The sequence below is a fragment of the Onychomys torridus genome, chromosome 1 (assembly GCF_903995425.1).
Source record: "Onychomys torridus chromosome 1, mOncTor1.1, whole genome shotgun sequence".
In the NCBI taxonomy this organism is placed as follows: domain Eukaryota; kingdom Metazoa; phylum Chordata; class Mammalia; order Rodentia; family Cricetidae; genus Onychomys; species Onychomys torridus.
This window is the reverse complement of record NC_050443.1, coordinates 129,968,646-129,992,087: the sequence shown is the minus strand read 5'-3', so window position 1 is coordinate 129,992,087 and position 23,442 is coordinate 129,968,646. Positions and strand designations below refer to the sequence as shown.

The following is a 23,442-nucleotide window of genomic DNA, read 5'->3' as shown; positions in this document are numbered from 1 at the left end:
TGTATGTATATATAGGTTTTTCGAGACAGGGTTTCTCTGTGTGCTTTTGGTACCTGTCCTGGAACTCACTCTGTAGACCAGGCTGGCCTCGAACTCACAGAGATCTGCCTGCCTCCGCCTCCTGCATACTGGGAGTTGTGCTATATATTTGATCCTTTTCCCCTCCTGGAAGTCTTCCCAGATATTCCCTGTCTCCCTACCCATCCAACCTCATATTGTTTCTCACTCTCAAAAGAAAAAACAAAACAAAGAAAAATCAAAGACCAAAAAACACCAAGCGGTAACCACACACACACACACACACACACACACACACACACACACACACACACACACGGAAACATGGAATCCATTTTGTGTTAATCAACTAAAAGTATGCACAAATTCAAGCCAGACAAAATTTCAGCAAGGAAGAGGGACACAAAGTCCCACCCCTAACCAAGAAGCTGTTTGCAAATGATACTTGCTGAAAGGGGAAATCAATTTTCTCCAACGTAGTGACATTGTGTGCTTCAAAAAAGGCAGTCTCAGACAGGCACTCAGTAGTAGAGGCTAACACTGGCTCTCCCCACCCCACCCGAGCTGTGTGGTGCGATGGGACAAGGACAGAATAAGATACTGACACTTCCAGGAAAGCTGTGTGTTTGGCAGCTGCTCCCTTTATCTTCAGATGGACTGTGGAATCAGCAGGGATGCTGCGTGCCACTGCCACTGTCCCCGGTGTCCACGTGGACCTCTTGCGTAGTGCCCTTGGTAACCAAGCTCTTACCCACAACCGCAGCTTTAGATTCTCCCGAGTGGGGGATGAAGGGGTACCATCCAGGCAGCAGTGTCCACCAGGCTTCCCTGGCTGCGAGGCTGCGAGGCCCCCCACAGAGGGCACTGCCCACCAGACCACACCACTGGCCCTGATGTGAGTGTGGGAGCCTTGGCCCAGGTGCCATTAAGACTCAGACGGGGTCACACCGAGGACAAGGGTTTCGAGGCCCTGGCCCCTGGACTCTCTCATCCTGAGTTCTCCCATTGCTAGAATGTTTTTCTGGTAACAGTAGCTGAAATTGCGACAGCCAAGCTCATCCATGTCTTTGAGAGAGATTCAGACGTCTAGGCAGTTTGCCCGGCTTCACAGCGGAGAATCTTCTAAGTAAGTGAACGCCAGTGGAAAGGTTGCCCGTACTGGATGCACACCATCACAAATCAAGACAGGTTATGTGATCCACCAGATTTGAGTTCTAGGTTGAAACTTGTTTATCCTTATACCTAACACTTTCAACAACCTTCTAGTGTCCTTTTGAACCTGGGAGTCTGCTTTGCCAGGGTCCTTAAAGTGATCTTCTCCCACCCCAGATACAAATATTTATAAAACCTAGATTTTAAACATTGCCATTCCACACATACCACCCAAATTTGATGAAAGTTACTGAGCTCCAGCTTGTTCTTAGGAACAATAGCAAACACCATAGTGACTCTATCTATTCCACCCTCCTTCTGTGAGCAGACACTTCTTTACTCCTCTTTGTTAATATTAAGCTGATAAATGGCTTGAACCCATAGGATAAGACTCTGCTACCTCAGATACCCTGAACCAAAAGCCAGTCCTGCTGGGTTGTTACAAACATCAGGAGCCCACAGAAATTTAGATAGGCATCATGCACTATAGAGCTCCAGGGATATGTCACATGGTAGATGCTTAAAATCTTCAGTGTTGAGGATGAATATGACATAAACACATAAAAATTTGACATCTTGATGGACCAGAAACTGATCAGAATTGGCTAGAGTATGATTTAACAGTTATATAAGCTTTTGTTTCCATGTAACCTTCCTTCTTGAGACATACTTTTACTATACATGGAAATAATGTATTTCCACTGTCATTTGTTTTGAAATATCTTTTTTACTTTTAATTGTTATTATTAATTTAGCATATTTACATGGATTTATAAGAATTTAAATTTTCCTATTTTACTGAGGATGTCAAGTTCCATCCCATAGTGACTGGTGACAAGGATGTCAGAATAATTTCCATCTTAATTTTTTTCTCATTTGCACTGTATTTTAAATGTTTGTCACCACACTTACTTTTAAATTTCTCATTTTTTTCAGTATTAAAACCCACAGAAACCACTAGCCTGGCTCATGGAAACTCACAGAGTCTGAACCAACAACCAGGGAGCCTGCATGGACTGACCTAGGCCCTCCGTATGTATGCGACAGTTGTGTAGTTTAGTCTATATGTGGCACTCCCAGCAATGGGACCAGGGGCTGTCCTACGTGCTTTGATTGGCTCTTGGGAACCTATTCCCCATGCTGGATTGCCTTGCCCAGCCTGAATACAGAAGAAGGTGCTTGGTCTTAAGGCAGCTTGATATGCCATGCACAACCCTTTCCCCTCTCCCTCCCTGTTTCATCATCCCATTCCAGCCTTCCATGTTCATTAAAACTATCTATTCATTTCCCCCTTTGTAAGAAAACCCATAGCTCCCCACTAGTCCCTTACTGTATGTCAAACTTTTGTGATTTATATGGACTAGCTTGTTTGTTAAAGACTTAACAGCCAACATCCACATATAAACAGATAAATATTTGTCTTTCTGAGTCTGGGTTACCTCACACAGGATGATTGTTTTTTCCTAGTTCTATCCATTTATCTATGAATTTCATGATTTCATTTTTCAACAGTTGAGTAATATTCCATTTTGTAAATGTTGCACATTTCCTTTATCCATTCATCCATTGAAGGACATATAGGTTGTTTCTAATTTCTGGCTGAATAGAGAGTCCCAATGAACATGGTTAAGCAAGTGTCTCTAGTGGAATGAAACCTCCTTTGGAAATATGCCCAAGAGTAGTATAGCTGAGGTAGATCTATTTCCGTCTTTGTGAGTAACCACCACACTGATGTTCCACAGTAGCTGTGCAAGTTAACACTCCCACCAGCAGTGTATGAGTGTTGCTCTTTCTCCACATCCTCACCAGCATGAACTGTTATTTGTTTTATTGTTCTTAGCCATCTTAGTTTTGATTTGCATTTCCCTGATGAGTAAGGATGTTGAACATTTGTGTTTCTCAGCCATTTGAGTTTCCTCTTTTGATAATTTCCTATTTAGATCTGTGCCCCACTTTTTAAGTGAGATATTAGTTTTCTTCATGTTCAGTTTTTTGTTTGTTTGGTTGGTTAGTTTAGTTTTTATGTATTTTGGGTATTAGTTTTCTACCAGATGTGTAGTTGGTAAAAGTCTTTTCCCATTTTGTAGGTTGTGACTTAGTCTGAATGGCTGTGTCCTTTGCCATGCAGAAGTTCCATGAGGTCCCGTTTATTAATTGTTAATCTTAGTGTCTATGCTATCAGTGTTATGCTCAGAAGGTCTTTCTTTGTGCAAATGAGTTCAAGACGATCCCCCCACTTTTTACTTTTCTATCAGGTTAGTGTATCTGGTTTTATGTTGAGTATCCATTTGGAGCTGAGTTTTGTGCAGGGTGATAAGTAAGGATCTATTTGTAGCCATCCAGTATGACCAGCACCATTTGTTAAAGATGCTGTCTTTTTTACCATTGTGTATTTCTGGCTTTTTTATCAAACAAGTCAGGTGTCCATAGGAGTATGGACTTATTTCTGGATCTTCAGTCTGATTCCATTGATCAATATATCTATTTTTGTGCCAATAAAATGCTGTTTTTATTACTGTAGCTCTGTAGCACAATTTGAGATAAGAGATAGTGATAGCTCCAGCCCTATTTTTATTATTCAGCATTGTTTTAGCTATCTGGGGTGTTTTGTGTTTCCATAAGAAGCAGAAAATTGTCTTTTCAAGTTCTTTGAAGAATTGGCTTGTCTTAGAATTTTGATGGGGGTTGCAATTGAATCTGTAGATAGCTTGTGGAGGGATGACCATTTTTACTATGTTAATCCTACCAATCCATGAGTATGGGATAGCTTCCATTTTCTGATATGTTCTTCAGTTTTTTCTTCAATGTCTTAAAGTTTTTATCATACAAATCTTTCACTTGCTTGGTTAGAGTTAACCCAAGATATTTTATGTTATTTGAGGCTATTGTGAAAGATGTTGTTTCCCAGATTTCTTCTTGGTCTATTTTTCACTTGTCTAAGGAGGGTTACTGATTTTTTTTAGTTAATTTTGTATACAGATACTTTGCTCTAAGTGTTTACCAGTTGTAGGAATTTCCTGGTAAAATTTTTAGGGTCAGTTTTGTATCCTATCATATCATCTGCAAATAAAGATACTTTGACTTCTTCCTTTCTAATCTGTATCCCTTTGATCTCCTTCAGGTGCCTTATTGCCCTAGCTAAATCTTAAAGTACTATATTAATAAGAATGGCAAAAGTGGACAACCTTGTCTTGTCCCTGATTTTAGTGGAATTGCTTTAAGTTTCACTCCATTAAAGTTGATGTTGACTATGGGCTTGCTGTAAACTGATTTTATTATCTCCTTGAATCTCTAATATATCCAGAATTTTTATTATGAAGTGTTTCTCTACTGCCAGCAGAGAAACAAACCATGAGAGACAAGAAGGAAACTTGGTTTAGGATAACTTAGTCAGCTGGGCTGGTTCAAACTTCTAGAGTCTGACCCTGAGCAGTTTATTTTTACATATTTAAACACAATACAACTCATGACAGTTATCACAATAAAGCTTAGGGCATGACTATATCAAAACTCCTTTGTAAATTACATCTCTTTTGCAAAGTACCTATGATCTCTTTCATAAGAATGGGTTCAATTGGCTGAGAAACAATGCTCAAGATAAGGATGTAGGGAGGAGGAAGGAAGGGATTGTAATAAGCATAATATCAAACTCTTTTTGCAAAGTACATGGACCTTCTTTCATAAGAATGGGTTCTATTGACTAAGAAACAATGCTTAGGAGTCTGGGGGGATTCCAGTGAAGGCTGGCTTCACAACAGCAAAGATTAGCAGGTTATTCACACATCTATTGAGATGGAAAACAAATATGCATATACCTTTTGTTGAAGAGAAAAGCATACTTGTTTAACAGTTCTAGTTTCTCTATTGCATGTGGACCTCATTCCCTCTATAGTGAAGGGGTGTTGGATTTTTTCAAAGGCTTTTTCTGCATCTAATGAGATGATCTGATCGTGTGGTGGTGTTGCTGCTGTTTTATTTTCAGTTTGTTTATATGGTGGGTTACATTTATCAGTTTATGTATGGTGAACCACCCCTAAATTTCAGGGATGATGTCTACTTGATTGAAGATGCTCTTTTTGATGTATTCTTGAATTAGGTTTGCAAGCATTTTATTGAGAAATTTTGCACTTATGTTCATAAGAGAAATTAATCTGTAATTCTTTTTCTTTATTGAGTCTTTATATGGCTTGGGTATCAGGGTAATTGTGGCCTTGTAAAACAAATTAGGCAGTATTTCTTCTGTTTACATTTTGTAGAATAATTTGAGACATGTTGACATTAACTCTTCTTTGAAAGTCTAATAGAATTCTAGGCTAAATCCATCTGGCCCCAGGCTTTTTTGGTTGGTAGATTTTAATTACCACTTCTTTATCACTAGGGGTTATAGATCTGTTTAAATTATTTATTTGACCCTGATTTAACTTTGGCTGATGGCTTAAATTGAGAAAATTATTCATTTCTTTTATATTTTCCAATTTGGTGGAGTAAGACTTTTTTTAGTGGTTTTTCTCTTTTTTATCTAATTAACATTGTTTTCATTTATTTTACATACCAATCTCAGTTTTCCTTCCCTTCTCTCCTCCTATTCCCTGCCCCCAACTACCATCTACCTCCCTTCCAATGCACTCCACCTCTGCCTCCATTCAAAAAGGGGCAGGTTTCCCATGGACTTGAACAAAGCATGGCACATCAAGTTGAGGTAGGACCAAGCTACTCCCCCTGTATCAAGACTGGGCAAGGAAATCCAGCATGGCAAACAGATTCCTAAAAGCCAGGTAAGCACCAGAGACAGGTCCTGATCTCACTACTAGGAGGCTTACAAACAGACCAAGCTACACAATGTCACACACATGCAGAGGGCATAGGTTGGTCCCATGCAGGCTCCCTCACTGTTGGTCCAAAGTCCATGAGCCCCCAAGATCTCAGGTCAGCTGTCACAGTGGGTTCCTCCATCATGGCCTTGATCCACCCCCTCCCTCCTAAAATCCTTTCTTCAGGAGGACTTCCTGCATCTGCTTCCATCAGTTAGTGAATAAAGGCTCTATGATGACAATTAGGGTAGCTACCAATCTGCTTACAATAGATGGCCAGTTCAGGAACCCTCTCTACCACTATTGCTATGAGTCTTAGCTGGGATCATCCTTGTGGATTTCTGGGAGTTTCCCTGGTACCAGGCTTCTCCCTAACATCAAAATGGCCCACTCTGAAAAGATGTCTCTTTTGTTATTCTCTCCCTCTGTCTAGCCCCCAACCTGCCTCCCATGCCTAGCCCACCTAACCCACTCCCTCAAGTTCCCATTCCCCCATCCCCACACCACCAACCTCAGTTTACCCAGAAGATCACTTCTACTTCGCCTTCCCAGGGAAATCCATGCATCCCTCTTTGGGCTCTCTTTGCTATCTAGCCTGCTAGGACTGTGGATTGTAGGTTGGTTATCCTGTACTTTACTCCTAATATCCAATAATGTGTGAGTATATACCATGTTTGTCTTTCTGAGTCTGGGTTACCTCACTTATAATGGTTTTTTTTTTCAGTTCCATCCATTTGCCTGCAAATTTCATGATGTCGTTTTTTTTCACAGCTGAGTAATACTCTGTTGTGTAAATGTACCACATTTTCCTTATCCATTCTTCAGTTGAGGGGCATCTAGGTTGTTTCCAGGTTCTGGCTATTACAAATAATATTGCTATAAACAGAGTTGAGTAAGTGTCCTTGTGGTATGATTGAGCATCTTTTGGGTATATGCCCAAGATTGGTATAGCTGGTTCTTGAGGTTGATTGATTCCCAATTATCTGAGAAACCTCCATATTGATTCCCAAAGTGGCTGTACACAGAACTGTTCTCCTTACTCTACATCCTCTCCAACATAAGCTGTCATTGGTGTTTTTTTAACTTAGCCATTCTGACAGGTATAAGATGGTATTTCAGAGTCATTTTGAAGTGCGTTTCCCTGACAGCTAAGGATATTGAACGATTCTGTAAGTGTATTTTGGCCATTGGAGGTTCTTCTGTTGAGAATTCTGTTTAGATCTGTACCTCATTTTCTAGTTGGATTATTTGGTATTTTGATGTCTAGTTTCTTGAGTTCTTTATATATTTTGGAGATAAGCCCTCTGTCAGATGTGGGGTTGGTGAAGGTATTTTCCCATTTGATAGGCTGCCATTTTGTCTTGTTGACTGTGTACTTTGCCTTACAGAAGCTTCTCAGTTTCAGAAGGTCCCATTTAATAGTCAATCACAGTGTCTTGTGCTACTGGTATTCAGGAAGTGGTCCTCAGGGCCAATGTGTTCAAGGCTACTTCCCACTTTCTCTTCTATTGAGTTCAATGTAACTGGATTTATGTTGAGTTCTTTGATCCACTTGGACTTGAGTGTGTACAGTGATAGATATGGATCTATTTGTAATCTTCTACATGCTGACATACAGTTATGCCAGCACCACTTGTTGAAGATGCTTTCTTTTTTCCATTGTATAATTTTGGCTTCTTTGTCAAAAATCAGGTGTTCCTAGGTATATGGACTTATGTCAGTTTCTTCCATTTGATTACATTGATCCATGTGTCTGTTTTTATGTCAATACCAAGTTATTTTTATCACTATAGCTCTATAGTAGAGTTGAAGTCAGGAATGTTGATACCACCAGAAGTTCCTTTATTGTACAGGTTTTAGTTATCCTGGGTTTTTTGTTTTTCCATATGTAGTTCGGTGTTGTTCTTTTGAGGTCTGTGGAGAATAGTGTTGAAATTTTGATGGGGATTGCATTGAATCTGTAGATTGCTTTTGGTAAGATTGTCATTTTTACTATGTTAATTCTACCAATCCATGAACATGGGAGATTTTTCCATTTTCTGATATCTTCTTCAGTTTCCTTCTTCAAAGACTTAAAGTTCTTATCATATAGGTCTTTCACTTGTTTGATTAGAGTTACCCCAAGATATTTTATATTATTTGTGGCTATTATAAAGGGTGATGATTCTCTGATTTCTTTCTGGGCCTGTTTAAAAATTGTATATAGGAGGGCCACTGATTTTTTTTTTTTTTTTTTTTTTAGTTAATCTTGTATCCAGCCACATTACTGAAGGTATTTTTCAGCTGTGAAGTTCCTGGTTGAATTTTTGGGTCACTTACATATACTATCATATCATCTGCAAATAGTGAAAGTTTGACATCTTCCTTTCCAATGTATATCCCCTTGATCTCCTTTTGTTGTCTTATTGCACTAGCTAGAACTTCAAGTACTACATTGAATAGATATGGAGAGAGTAGACAGCCTTGTCTTGTTCCTCATTTTAGTGGAATTGCTTTGAGTTTCACCCCATTTAGTTTCATGTTGGCTGTCGGCTTGCTGTATATTGCTGTCATTATGTTTAGGTATGTTCTTTGTATACCTGATCTCTCCACGTCCTTTATCATGAAGGAGTGTTAAATTTTGTCAAAAGCTTTTTCAGCATCTAGTGAGATGATCATGTGAGTTTTTTGCTTTCAGTTTATTTATATGGTGGATTACATTGACAGATTTTCATATGTTGAACCATCCCTGCATCTCTGGAATGAAGCCTACTTGATCATGATGAGTGAGTTTTTTTTACTTGTTCTTGGATTTGTTTTGCCAGTATTTTATTGAGTATTTTTGCATCAATGTTCATGAGGGAGATTGGTCTGTAATACTCTTTCTTTGTTGCATCTTTGTGTGGTTTGGGTATCAGAGTAACTATAGCCTCATAAAAGGACTTTGGCAATGTCCATTCTGTATCTTTTGTGTGGAATAATTTTAGGAGTATTAGTATTAGCTCTTCTTTGAAATTCTAGTAGAAGCCTGCATTGAAACCATCTGGCCCTAGGCTTTTTTTTTTTGGGGGGGGGGGGGGACTTTTAATGACTTCTATTTCTTTAAAGGTTATAGATTTATTTAGATTGTTTATCTGGTCTTGATTTAATTTTTGTATGTAAGACTTACCAAGAAAATTGGTCCATTTCTTTTGGATTTTCCAATTTTGTGGAGTACAGGTTTTCAAAGTATGACCTAATGATTCTCTGGATTCTCAGTGTCTGCTGTTATATCCCCCCTTTTCATTTCTGATTTTGTTAATTTGGATATTCTCTCTCTCTCTCTCTCTCTCTCTCTCTCTCTCTCTCTCTCTCTCTCTGCCTTTTGGTTAGTTTGGATAAGGGTTTGTCTATCTTGTAAATTTTCTCAAAGAACTAACTCTTTGTTTCATTGATTTTTTTTTTTTGTATTGTTCTCTTTGTTTCCATTTTGTTGATTTCAGCCCCAAGTTTGATTATTTTCTGTCATTTGTTCCTCCTGAGTGAGTTTGCTTCCATTTGTTCTAGAGGTTTCAGGTGTGCTGTTAAGTTGCTAGTATGAGATTTCTCCAAATTCTTTATGTGGGCACTTAATGCTATGAACTTTCATCTTAGCACTGTTTTCAAAGAGTCCCATAAATTTGAGTGTGTTGTGCATTCATTTTCATTGAGTTCTAGGAAGTCTTTAACTTCTTTATCTCTTCCTTGACTCAGTGGTAATTCAGTTGAGAGTTGTTTAGTTTCCATGAGTTTGTAAGCTATCTGTAATTTGTGTCATTGTTGAATTCTAACTTTAAGCCACAGTGATCTGATAAGATACAAGGGGTTATTTCAAATTTTTTGTATCTGTTGAGATTTGCTCTGTGACTGAGTATGTGATCAATTTTAGAGAAGGTTCCATGAGATGCTGAGAAGAAGTTATATTCTTTTGTGTCTGGGTAAAATGTTCTATAGATGTCTGTTAAGTCCACTTGAGTCATAACATCTGTTAGTTCCTTTATTTCTCTGTTATGTTTCTGTCTGGCAAACCTGCCCATTGGTGAGAGTTGGGTGTTGAAGTCTCCCACTATTAATGTGTGTGGTTTGGTATGTGGTTTAAGCTTTAATAATGTTTCCTTTACAAATGTGGGTGTCCTTGGGGTTGGGAATTTAGCTCAGTGGTAGAGCGCTTGCCTAGCAAGCACAAGGTCCTAGGTCCTCAGCTCTGAAAAAAATAATAAAATAAAATAACAAATGTGGGTGTCCTTGTATTGGGGCATAAATGTTCATCTTTATGGGGTTTTCTTGTGATAAATGATAAATATCCTTCTCCATCTCTTTTGATTAATTTTAGCTTGAAGTCTATTTTGTTAGATATTAGGATAGCTATACCAGCTTGCTTCTTAGATCTGTTTGAATGGAAAATCTTTTCTTTACCCTTTACACTGAGGTAATGTTTGTCTTTGAAACTAAGGTGTGTTTCTTGTGTGCAGCAGAAGGATGGATCCTGTATTTGTATCCATTCTGTTAGCCTGTGTCTTTTTATAGGCAAACTGAGTCCAATGATATTAAGTGATATTAATGATCAGTGATTGTTAATTCCTGTGATTTGTTTGTCTATTTTGGTGTTGTTGGTGGTAGTGTGTGTGTGTGTCCATTCTTTAGGTTTTGCTGATGTGAGATTATCTATTGCTTGTGTTTTGTGGGTGTATGTAACTTCCTTGCATTCAAATTTTCCTTCTCATACTTCCTATAGTGCTGGATTTGTGGATAGGTAATGTTTAAATCTGGTTTTGTTGTGGAATATCTTGTTTTCTCCATCTACAGTAATTGAAAGTTGCTGTGGGATGGTCTTTTTGTATGCTCTGAATATGTGTTGCTACCATTAGTTAATAAAGAAGCTGTTCTGACCTATGGCAAGACAGGTTATAGCCAGGCTGGAAGTCCAAGAGAGACACAGGGAGGAGAGTGGAGTCAAGGTAGATGCCATCCAGATGCCCAAGGAACAAGATTCCAGCACACCAGTAATACCATGGCCACATGGCAAAATATGGATAAACAGAAATTGGTTGATTTAAGTTGCAATACCTAGCTAGCAATAAGCCTGAGCCATAGACCAAACAGCTTGTAAATAATACAAGTCTGTGTATGTTTATTTGGGACCAAACCACTGCAGGACACAGGAAAACTTCCGTCTACAGAAAGTTTTCCTGGGTATAGTAGTCTGGCTTGTCATCTGTGGTCTCTTAGTGTCTGCAAAATGTCTGTCCACGACCTTCTGGCTTTCAGAGTCTCCATTGAGAAGTTAGGTGTAATTCTGATAGGTCTGTCTTTATGTGTTACTTGGCCTTTTTCCTTGGCAGCTCTTAATATTCTTTCTTTATTCTGTATGTTTTTTTCTGGTCCAGTCTATTTTGTGTTCTGTAAGCTTCTTCTACCTTCACAGGCATGTCCTTCTTTAGGTTCGGAAAGTTTTCTTCTATGATTTTGTTGAGTTTATTTTCTGTGCCTTTGAGCTGGAATTCTTCTCCTTCTTCTATCCCTATTATTACTAGGTTTGGTCTTTTCATGATGTTCCAGATTTTGTGGATGTTTTGTATTAAGAATTTGTTGGATTTAACATTTTCTTTGGCCGATTAATCTATTTTCTTTATTGTATCTTCAATGCTTGAGATTCTCTCTTCCATCTTTTGTATTCTGCTGGAGAGGCTTGCATATGTAGCTCCTGTTTGTTTACCCAGATTTTCCATTTGCAGGATTTCCTTGGTTTGTGTTTTTTTTATTGCCACTATTTCAATTTTCAAGTCTTGAATTATTTCCTTCACCTGAGTTTTTTTCTTGACTTCCTTTGCTTTCTTTAAGGGATTTATTGATTTCTCCTGATTTTTTGTTTGCTTTTTCCTCTATTTCTTTAAGGGAATTTTTCACTTTCTCCTTAAGGGCCTCTATCATCTTCATAAAGTTATTTTTAAGGTCATTTTCTTCTGTTTCATCTGTGTTGGGATGTTCAAGTCTTGCTGTTGTAGAACAAATAGGTTCTGATGGTGCCATATTGCTTATGCTGTTGCTTACACTGGCATTTACTCATCTGTTCTTCCAGCTGATGTAGGTGGTATTTGTGCTTATGGGGACTGCTGTGCTTCCAGCTGGTGTAGGTGGTGCTTGTGCCTATAGGGTGTGATGATATTGCTGGAGAGGTCTGTCTGAGGGGAAGACGCTGGAGTAGGTGGGGTTGGGCAGTGGAGGGGGTCTTGTAGGAACAGAGTCCAGTTGGTAGCAGCAGTGGTGGTGTAGCTGGCCTGAAGGATTTTCAACTGCTGGCCAGCTGCTGGGGTCTGCACCAGAATAGTGAAGTAAAGACTTTTTAAAGTATGTCCTTGTAATTCTCTGGAGTTTTTCAGTGTCTGAAAAAAATTTATGTTCCCCTTCTCATTTCTAATTTTGTTAATTTGGTTATTTTCTCTCCACCATTCAGTTAATTTGGATAAAAACTTGTCAGTCTTATTTCTTTTCTCAAAGAATAAAATCTTTGTTTCACTAATTCTTTATATTGTTGTTGTCATTGTTACTGTTTCCATTGTATTTATTCAGTCTGAGTTTGATTATTTCCTGACATCTGCTCCTCTCAGGTGTGACCTCTTTCTTTTTATGGTTTCTTGTTGCTGTTGTTGTTGTTCTAAAGCTTTCAGGTGTGCTGTTACGTTGCTAGTAGAAGACCTCTTCAGTGTTACAAATTTGCCTCTTAGAACCACCTTCATTGTGTCCCATAGGTTTAGGTATTTTGTGTATTCATTTCCACTGAATTCTAGAAAGTCTTTAATTTCTTTTTTTATTTCTGTCTTGACAAATTTTTCATTCAGTAGAGAGCTGCTCAGTTTACATGAATTTATAAGCTTTCTGTTGCTTCTGTTTTGTTGTGGTGGTGGTGTTTTGTTTTGGGTTGTTTTTGTTTTTTGGGTTTTTGTTTTGCTTTTTTTGTTTTTGCTTTGTTTTGTTTTGTGTTTTGTTTTGTTTTTATATCCAGTTTTAATCCATGGTGGTCAGAAAGGATGCAGGGTGTTATTTCTATTTTCTTGTATCTGTTGAGACTTGCTTTGTATCTGATTATGAGGTCCATATAATCCCTCACCAGCAAATCAAAAGAGGAAAAACATACACACATACCAACAACAACAGCAAAATAATAGGAACCAACAGAAACTGTTCCTTGATACCTCTCTCAACGTCAATGGTTTAAATTCCCCCAATTAAAGGACTCAGGATAGCAGAATGGATGTGAAAATAGGATCCATTCTTGTACTGAATCCAAGAAACACACCTCAACATCAAGTATAGACATCACCTCAGTGTAAAAGAATGGGAAAATATATTCCAAGAAAATGGACCCAAGAAGCAAGCTTGTGTAGCCATAAAATCTGAAAAAAAAAAAAAAATAGACTTCAAACCAAAGCTAATCAGAAGAGATAGAGAAGGATAATACATACTCATCAGAGGAGAAAATCCACCAAGGGGACATTGCAGTTCTTAACATTTATGCACCAATCACAAGCACACCCAGGTTTGTAAAAGAAACACTGCTCCAGCTTAAATAACATGCACTGTCACATAGTGGTAGTGGATAACTTCAATACCACACTCACCAATAGATAAGTCATTCAGACAAGAACTAAACAGAGAAATGCTGGAGCTATCAGATGTTATAAACTAAATACCTAACAGGTATTTACAAACTATTTCACCCAAACACAAAGGACTATATTTCTCAGCAGCTCATAGAACTTTCTCCAAAATTTATCATATGCTCAGACTATTACTTCTATCTTGTCTTTGCTGCCTGAAATTTTCTCTTTCATTGCTTGTAGTCTGTTGGTTAGGCTTTCCTCCGAGGTTCCTATTCAAGTTCCTAAAGTTTTCATTTCCAGTTTTCCCTCAGTTTGAGTTTTCTTTATTTATTCTATTTCCACTTGCAAGTCCTGAACTATTTACTATTTTCTTCATTTTATTCCACTGGTTTTTTGGGGGTTTGTTTTGTTTTGTTTTGTTTTGTTTTGTTTTTTTGAGACAGGGTTTCTCTGTGTAGCTTTGCACCTTTCCTGGAACTCACTCTGTAGCCCAGGCTGGCCTCGAACTCACAGAGATCCACCTGCCTCTGCCTCTTGAGTGCTGGGATTAAAGGCGTGCACCACCACTGCCTGGCCCTTGTTTGCATTTTCATAGATTCCTTTAATGGATTTATTAATTTCTTCTTTAAGGACCTCTAACATATTCATGAAGGCTATTTTGAAGTCCTTGTCTATTTCTTCAGCTATATTCTATTTCTTGGGCACACTGTAGGGTTGCTGGGCTCTAATGAAGACATATTGTCTTGGTTGTTATTAATTGTGTTTTTATGCTGGTATCTGGACATCTGGGTTTAGGATGACTATAATTATAGGTGTTGACATCTAGTCTTGTCTTTTCTGGGTGGGTATTTTGTTCCTTGGTTTCTGTTGTCCTCTTGGTTCTTAAGAGAGTGTGGTGGCTGTGGGTTGCCTGGTAGGGAATGCTTCTGAGATCCTGCCAAGTGTGGCCATTGGGGGTTCCAGATAGAATGAGTTTTTAGGTGTTGGTAGCTGACACTTAGGAACAGAGTTGGGGGAGCTGAAGGGGTCAACAGGAGGGAGGAAAGTAGGATGTGCCATCAGGATCTTCTTAGTTCCCTGGGAATGAGAGGAGAGAGAGAGACAGAGACAGAGACAGAGATAGAGAGAGACAGAGAGACAGAGACAGAGAGAGACAGAGACAGAATGAGACAGAGAGAGACAGAGAGAGAGAAGCCACAGCAGGTAGTCTGCTATGGGACTGGGGATGAGACTGGGGACTGGATTTAGAGGTGGGGAGGGAAAGTGAAAATCTGAAGATTGGCTACCTGTTTCCATGCCTGTGGGAGATGCTGCTGAGACAAAGGGATGGGGTGTTGAGGGAGGCTATAGGAGATTTATGTGATCTGCCAGAGGAGGGAGCAGAGAGGAAGGGAGGCTACGGAAGGTGTGGTCTGTTGCAGAGTAGGTCATGAGACTTGGCGATTGGATTTGGAGGAGAAGGAGAGTGAAGATCTGGAGCTTAATTGTCTACCTGCTTCCCTGGCCAGCTAGTGGGTTTGCTAGTTTTGCATTTTTTAAATGAACCCCTATTTTCTAAGGGTTAGTCTTCTGCCTTCCCACCGTCTCTGACAATGTATCTTCCCATACACCCTCCTTCCACATAGCCTACAATGTTAGAGTCAGAGTGTTATCAGAGTGTTAGTGAGTGTGCTGCTTCAGGATCTGAAAAACAAACATTTCTTTTCCCACTTGCTGGAGTTTTTCTCAATGCTGGTGGTAGCCTGTGAGCTTACTCATGTCCTCTTTCTGATACCCACATAGAAGAACAGAAAAAAATCCCAAGAAGTGATATCCTCACAGAAGAGGGAAATGAGAAAAACAGATAATGAAAACTTCCAGTGTTGTAAAAAGGCTTTGGCTCTGGCCAGGCAGTGGTGGTGCACACCTTTGATCCCAGCACTCAGGAGGCAAAGCCAGGCGGATCTCTGTGACTTCGAGGCCAGCCTGGTCTACAGAGTGAGATCCAGGAAAGGTGCAAAGCTACACAGAGAAACCCTGTCTCAAAAAAAAAAAAAAAAAAAAGGCTTTGGCTCAGGAATAATGTGTCATTCTCAATGTCACACTGTCTAATACATTATCAGTGAGGTAGAGAGATATACTTCTTCCATGGAGTGAAGGAGGATTGATTCTACAAGCCACATAGTATAAAGTCTTCTAGTATGGAAATGAGGAGGACTAGCTGGGGACAATAATGAAGCTAGTTGCAGCAACTCTCTGAACCATCATCTACCAGTCAACTCTGTAAAAAGCTACTCGGTTCATCTTTAGCAATGGGACTACTGCCAGATGCAATACATTGCCTTCCTTCTGCTCTTCTTTCATAAGGCAGCATGGAAGCTCTGCTACTTCTTGCTCAAGAGGCCAGTCAAGAATGAGACTGTGTCACCTTCATACTAAACATAGTTGACTGTGACACCCACTGGCTTAATTAGAATTGGCTGTATACTTGTTGTATGGTGGAGAGGATATGTTCTATTATTATTATTATTATTATTATTATTATTATTATTATTATTATATTATTAAGAAATGTTCTATTCATTTTACATACCAACCACAGATCTCCTCTCCTCCCTCCTCCCACCCACCCCCAGACTCCCCCCAACCCACCTGCTCTCACCTCCTCCAAGGCAAAGCCTCCCATGGGGAGTCAGCAGAGCCTGGTACATTCAGTTGAGGCAGGTCCAAGCCCCTCCTCCTTGCACCAAGGCTGTGCAAGTGTACCACCATAGGCACAGGGCTCCAAAAAGTCCACTCAGATTGGTGAATACAATAAGTGGCAACATAGGGCATGCTCTTAAGAGAGAAAAAAACAACAGTCAAGAACCCAAGACTCCAGTGGACTTAGGAGGGGCAGGCAATGCCTAGAAAAGATGAAGACAATGAGAGTACAGTAACTATATTTTTAAAAAATCTACTCTAGGCCTGAAAGATGGCTCAGTAGCTAAGAACACTTGCTGCTCTTGGCTAGGACCTAATTTTAGTTTTTAGCACTCACATCAGGTGACTCCAATTCCAAGAAGTCTGACACACCCTATTCTCACTTCTGAACACACACACACACACACACACACACACACACACACACACACTCAAATACATACACACAAGCACACATGCACTTTTTTTTAATTTTTCAAAGTATCTGCTCTATCTCATTAAAGGCCATGGTGAAGGAACAATCTGAGAGGTAGCTCTTGTTTTTCTCCAGAAAATAATTAACCACATAATAAAAATCAATGTCACTTGATTTACATTTTTTAAAATAAAGCTATTTTCAATAAATTCTATGGTAGTCAAACAGGGACCTCCATTTTAAATACTTTCTTCAGAAATAATTAGTATTACTTTTTTCTCTGTATCCCTTTATAGGAAAGCAGCCCATTCATCTTCTATAATTTTTATGCCATATCTAACTCAAAATGCAAGAAAATAAAATAACAAGAACTTATGTCTTAAAAGAAGAGACAAGGGCAATGGGGGTAAGCACTAAATATTATTTTAGTTAATAAATAGTGTTACTTTTTACTAATAAAAACATGGAAAAGCAGTGATACCATTTATAATAAGCTCCTTGAGGTTCAAAATATGGATAAATGTGTTTTGAAGTGAAGACAGACCAGAGATAATTGGACACAGAGAGCAAATATTCACATATCATTCCCAAATACTTCAACATTATCCCAGCCTACCCAGGTTATTAGGCAATATATTCTGGGGTTACAGTTGTTTAAGAGGTTTTTTTTTTTTCTGCCTTTGCTGGTAACCCTTGTTTGAAAATGGTTTAAAACAATGTTTGTAGATGACAAAACAAAAAGTCAGATAGTGGTCTCAAATACAAAGCCAAAAGAGGCTGTATAGACTCTGGGGTCTTGTGTTGTCGATACTGCCCCCTACACTCAGCCCCAGGGAAATCAAATAGTGAAGCACTGCTGTCCCTCTCAGCTCTCTTCAAATTTAGAGCACTATACTATCCATAATACCCATTCATATTTACGGGATCTTGAACAACATTTGGGTCTAAACCAACAGCATTAAAACTTACACCCTATCCAACCTCTCTACCCAGCTAGATCTCCCACATCCTTCTCTAGAATCCAACCCAATGACTCTACCAGACACTCCCCATCTATCTACCCTCCCTAACCCACTAGATCTAGCTTGAGTCCCACATCCAGTACCCTGGATGAGTCTGGCCACCCCTACCTGTGCCATAACCAACCTCTACTACTCTGCCAGGACCTACCCTACCTAACCCCCAATCTACAGGTTTCCCCCACAACACATCCAAAACTTTCACTCATACAGATCCACCCCTACACTCGAGGCTTAGACTAAGAGGCACATCCTGTACACCGGCCCATTCTCCTAGGTTTCCCTGACTCCATTCCGCCACCTAAGCCATTTTAAACCTCTAGGCCCAAGCCATGCACACATCCTGTCTTCTACCCCAATCTTCTCTGCCCATATCTGACTTAAAACTAACAAAAGAAGTTCTCATGCCCAGATCTCACCACAAAAATATAAACAATATTGAATACCAATCTATATCTTCTTTCTAAAACCTACCAGACCTATATAAATGTGTGACACTGTGAAAAAAAACTTTCAAATTATATGCATAGATGAAGGAGGAGAATCTTAAGTCGATGGCATAAATCAGGTCTTCGACAAGATTATAGAAGAAAATTTCCTCAAACTAAAGAAAGACATGCCAATACAGATACAAGAGGTGTACAGAACACCAAAGAGGCAAGAACAGAAAAGAAAATCCCATGGCACACCATAGTTAAAATAATAAGTATAAATAACAAAGAAAGTATGATGAAAGTTAAAGAGAAAAACAACTCACATACGAAGAAAAATTTACCAGAATAACAGATGATTTCTCAATGGAAAATTTGAAAGTCAGAAGAGCCTGGAGTAAGTCATTGCAAACTTTGAAAGTCAGAAGAGACTGAAGCAAAGCTTTCCAGGCCCTAAAAGACCATGTCATATAGCCTATACTAATATTCCCAGTAAAACTACCAGCCATTATTTAATGAGAAAGAAAAACTTTCCATAACATAAATAGCCTCTAAAAATTATATCTAATAAGCCAAGGCTAAAGAAAATATAGGAAGCAATATTTTGGACTGATAAGGGGAATGAGTATAGCATAGAGACTGTGGAAGGAAATATGAAGCCATAATTATCAAGTACTACTGAAAACACAACACAAAAAGTCAATAAAATGATGACTGCAATTAATACAAACATTTCAATAAAATTTTTAAATATCAATGAGCTCAATTATCCAATCAAAACATAAGACTGGAACCATGCCCCATGACATTAGAGGCCCTGGAGGCACAGGCACCACCTGCACTGACTGGAGGAAGAAACACCTATACCTATAACTACCCCAACCTATATAGGTAGATGACAGTGTAAGAATACATTCAACAACATAAAGAGCAATATGGCACCACCAGAACCTGTTTGTTCTACAACAGCAAGACCTGAACATCCCAACACAGATGAAACAGAAGAAAATGACCTTAAAAATGACTTTATGAAGATGATAGAGGCCATTAAGAGGGAAATGAAAAATCCCCTTAAAGAAATCGAGAAAATAGCAAGTAAAAAAAAAAAAATGGAGCCAGGGGTTGGCGGTGCACACCTTTAATCCCAGCACTCGGGAGGCAGAGGCAGGCTCTGTGAGTTCAAGGCCAGCCTGGTCTGTAAAGTGAGATCCAGGAAAGGTGCAAAGCTACACAGAGAAACCCTGTCTCGAAACACCCCTCCCCCCCCAAAAAAATGGAAGAAATCAATAAATCACTTAAAGAAAACCAAGAAGAAGGAAAAAAAAAAAAACTGAGGTGAAAAAAATAGTTCAAGACTTGAAAACTGAAATAGTGGCAATAAAGAAAACACAAACCAAGGAAATCCTGCAAATGGAAAATCTGGGTAAACAAACAGGAGCTACAGATGCAAGCCTCTCCAGCAGAATACAAAAGATGGAAGAGAGAATCTCAAGCATCAAAGATACAATAGAGAAAATAGATTAATCGGCCAAAGAAAATGTTAAATCCAACAAATTCTTAATACAAAACACCCACAAAATCTGAAACACCATGAAAAGGCCAAACCTAATAATAATAGGGATAGAAGAAGGAGAATTCCAGCTAAAAGGCACAAAAAATAAATGCAACAAAATCATCGAAGAAAAATTTCCCAACCTAAAGAAGGACATGCCTGTGAAGGTACAAGAATCTTACAGAACACCAAATAGACTGTACCAAAGGAGAAAAAGCCCCCTCACCACATAATTATCAAAACACTAAACATACAGAATAAAGAAAGAATATTAAGAGCTGCCAAGGAAAAAGGCCAAATAACATATTAAGACAGACCTATCAGAATTACACCTAACTTCTCAATGGAGACTCTGAAAGCCAGAAGGTCCTGAATAGACATTTTGCAGACACTAAGAAACAATGGATGCCACTCAGACTACTATACGCAGCAAAACTTTAAATCACTATAGATGGAGAAAACAAGATATTCTATGACAAAACCAGATTTAAACAATACCTATCCACAAATATCCTACAGAAAGTACTAGAAGAAAAATTCCAACTCAAGGAAGTTAGCAGCACCCAAAAAAACATAGGCAATAGATAATCTCACATCAGCAAAACCCAAAAAAGGGAAACATTGACATACACTACCACCACTACCACCAAAACCAAAAAATAACAGCAATTAAAAATCACTGATCATTAATACCCCTTAATATCAATGGACTCAATTTGCCTATAAAAAGACACAGGTTAACAAAATGGATATTAAAACAGGATCCATCCTTCTGCTGCATACAAGAAGAACACCTCAACTTCAAAGACAGACATTACCTCAGAGTAAAGGGTAGAGAAGAGATTTTCCATTCAAAAGGATCTAAGAAGCAAGCTGGTATCCTAATATCTAACAAAATAGACTTCAAGCTAAAATTAATCAAAAGAGATGGAGATGCCCAATACAAGGGCATCTACATTTGTAAAGGAAACATTATTAAAGCTTAAACCACATACCAAACCCCACACACTAATAGTGGGAGATTTCAACACGTCACTCTCACCAATGAACAGGTTTGCCAGACAGAAACATAACAGAGAAATAAAGGAACTAACAGATGTTATGACTCAAGTGGACTTAACAGACATCTATAGAACATTTCACCCAGACACAAAAGAATGTAACTTCTTCTCAGCATCTCATGGAACCTTCTCTAAAATTGATCACATACTCAGTCACAGAGCAAATCTCAACAGATACAAAAAATTTGAAATAACCCCTTGTATCTTATCAGATCACTGTGGCTTAAAGTTAGAATTCAACAATGACACAAATTACAGATAGCTTACAAACTCATGGAAACTAAACAACTCTCAACTGAATTACCACTGAGTCAAGGAAGAGATAAAGAAGTTAAAGACTTCCTAGAACTCAATGAAAATGAATGCACAACACACTCAAATTTATAGGACACTTTGAAAACAGTGCTAAAATGAAAGTTCATAGCATTAAGTGCCCACATAAAGAATTTGGAGAAATCTCATACTAGCAACTTAACAGCACACCTGAAACCTCTAGAAAAAATGGAAGCAAACTCACTCAGGAGGAGTAAAAGACAGAAAATAATAAAACTCAGGGCTGAAATCAACGAAATGGAAACAAAGAGAACATTATAAAACAAATTAATGGGTCCACCCTGGACCTCCCATCTGGACCAGAGGTGAGTGCCTGGGGTTATAGCCAAAGAGGCAACTGCCCCTGGGTCACACCTCTGGACACAGGCCATCCCGGGAGGACCTGACCAACTTGGCCCCAGGTTCCAGCCAATCTGCGGGCCCTGCAGGAAGGCTCCCCTTTTCCAACACTGCAGGCAGACACTGCAGTCTCCACACCCTGCCCCCACACCCATTTGCAGGAGACCCCAGCCACTTCCTGAGAATCAGAGACCAGCCTCCAGCTTCCATCCTGCCCTGGAACTCCTATCTGGACCAGAGACCAGAGGAACTCCCATCTGAACAAGAGGAGCTCCAATCTGGACAAAATAAGGAGACATCAGGGACTTCCAGAGACTCAGAGTCCAGCCCCCCAGCTCCTATCCAGCCAGCACTTTCATCTGGACCAGCGCTCCCATCTGGCCCAGAGCTTCCATCTGAACCAGAGAGAGGCTCCCTAAATCTGTCAACTCTCTCTGGACCAAGTACACTGATAAGACCAAGAATGAACACAAGAGGAGATGGGCAGACGTCAAGGCAGAAGTACATACAACAAAAATAAAGAGCAATACAGCATCACCAGAACCTAGCCCTTCTCCAACAGCTAGACCTGAACATCACAGAATGGAAGAAGAAGAAGAAAACAACTTTATAAGTAACATCATGAAGAGGCTAGAGCCTTAAATAGAAGAAATCAAAAATAAAGTAGAGGAACAGACAAACAAAAAATGGGGAGAATGCTATTAAAAAAAAAAAAAAACTAGAGGAAATGACAATTAAAGCAGAAGAAAACAATAAGTCCCTGAAAGAAAATCATGAAAAAGCAAGGAAGACAGTCTAAGACCTAAAGAGGGAAATAGAAAAAAATGAAGAAGACACTAGCAGAAGGAATGCTGGAAATAGAAAATCTGAGTAAACAAACAGGAACTTCAGAGGCAAGTATAACCAACAGAATGCAAGAGATGGAAGAGAGGATCTCTGGTGTTGAAGATACGGTAGAAGAGATAGATTCATCAGTCAAAGAAAACACTAAAACCAACAAAGTCATGACCCAAAATGTCCAAGAAATTTGGGACACCATGAAAAGACCAAACCTATGAATAATAGCGATAGAGGAAGGAGAAGAATACCAACTCAAAGGCACAGAAAATATATTTAACAAGATCTTAGAAGAAAACTTTCCCAACTTAAAGAAGGAAATGCCTATGAAGATACAAGAAGCCTATAGAACACCAAACAGACTAGACCCCCAAAAAAAGTCCCCTCGCCACATAATAATTAAACAACTAAACACACAGAATAAAGAAAGAATATTAAGGGCAGCAAAGGAAAAAGACCAAGTGACTTATAAAGGCAAACCCATCAGAATAACACCCGATTTCTCAGTGGAGACTTTGAAAGCCAGAAGGACCTGGACAGATATAATGCAGACACTAAGAGACCATGGATGCCAGCCTAGACTAATATACCCAGCAAAACTTTCAATCATCATAGATGGAGTGAACAAGACCTTCCAAGACAAAACCAGATTTAAACAATACTTATACACAAACCCAGCCCTACAGAAAGCACTAGAAGGAAAATTCCAACCTAAGGAAGGCAGATACACCCATGAAAACACAGGCAATAGATAACACCACAGCAGTAAACCCCAAAGAAGAGAAGTACACACACACTACCACCAAAAAATAAAAATAACAACAGGAACGAACAGTCACTGGTCATTAATATCCCTTAATATCAATGGACTTAATTCACCTATAAAAAGACACAGACTAACAGAATGGATATGAAAACAGGACCCATCTTTCTGCTGTATGCAAGAAACACACCTCAAACTCAAAGACAGACACCTCCTAAGAATAAAAGGCTGGGAAAAGACTTTGCAATCAAATGGTCTTAAGAAGCAAGCTGGTGTAGCCATCCTAATATCCAGCAAAATAGACTTCAAACTAAAATCAATCAAAAGAGATGATGAAGGACATTAATTACATCCTCATCGCAGGAAAGATCCACCAAGATGAAGTCTCAATTCTGAACATTTATGCCCCAAACACAAGGGCACCCACATAT

General features: G+C 39.1%; 1 protein-coding gene across 1 annotated transcript in view; it reads left to right on the top strand.

Annotated features, from left to right (window-relative positions):
- The first annotated feature begins 692 nt into the window (after positions 1–692).
- Positions 693–23,442, top strand: part of LOC118577694 — a 39,561-nt gene continuing 16,811 nt past the window's right edge. The window contains exon 1 of the mRNA XM_036178240.1: positions 693–913. Coding sequence (XP_036034133.1) covers positions 693–913 — 221 coding nt within the window. The remainder of the gene's footprint in view (positions 914–23,442) is intronic.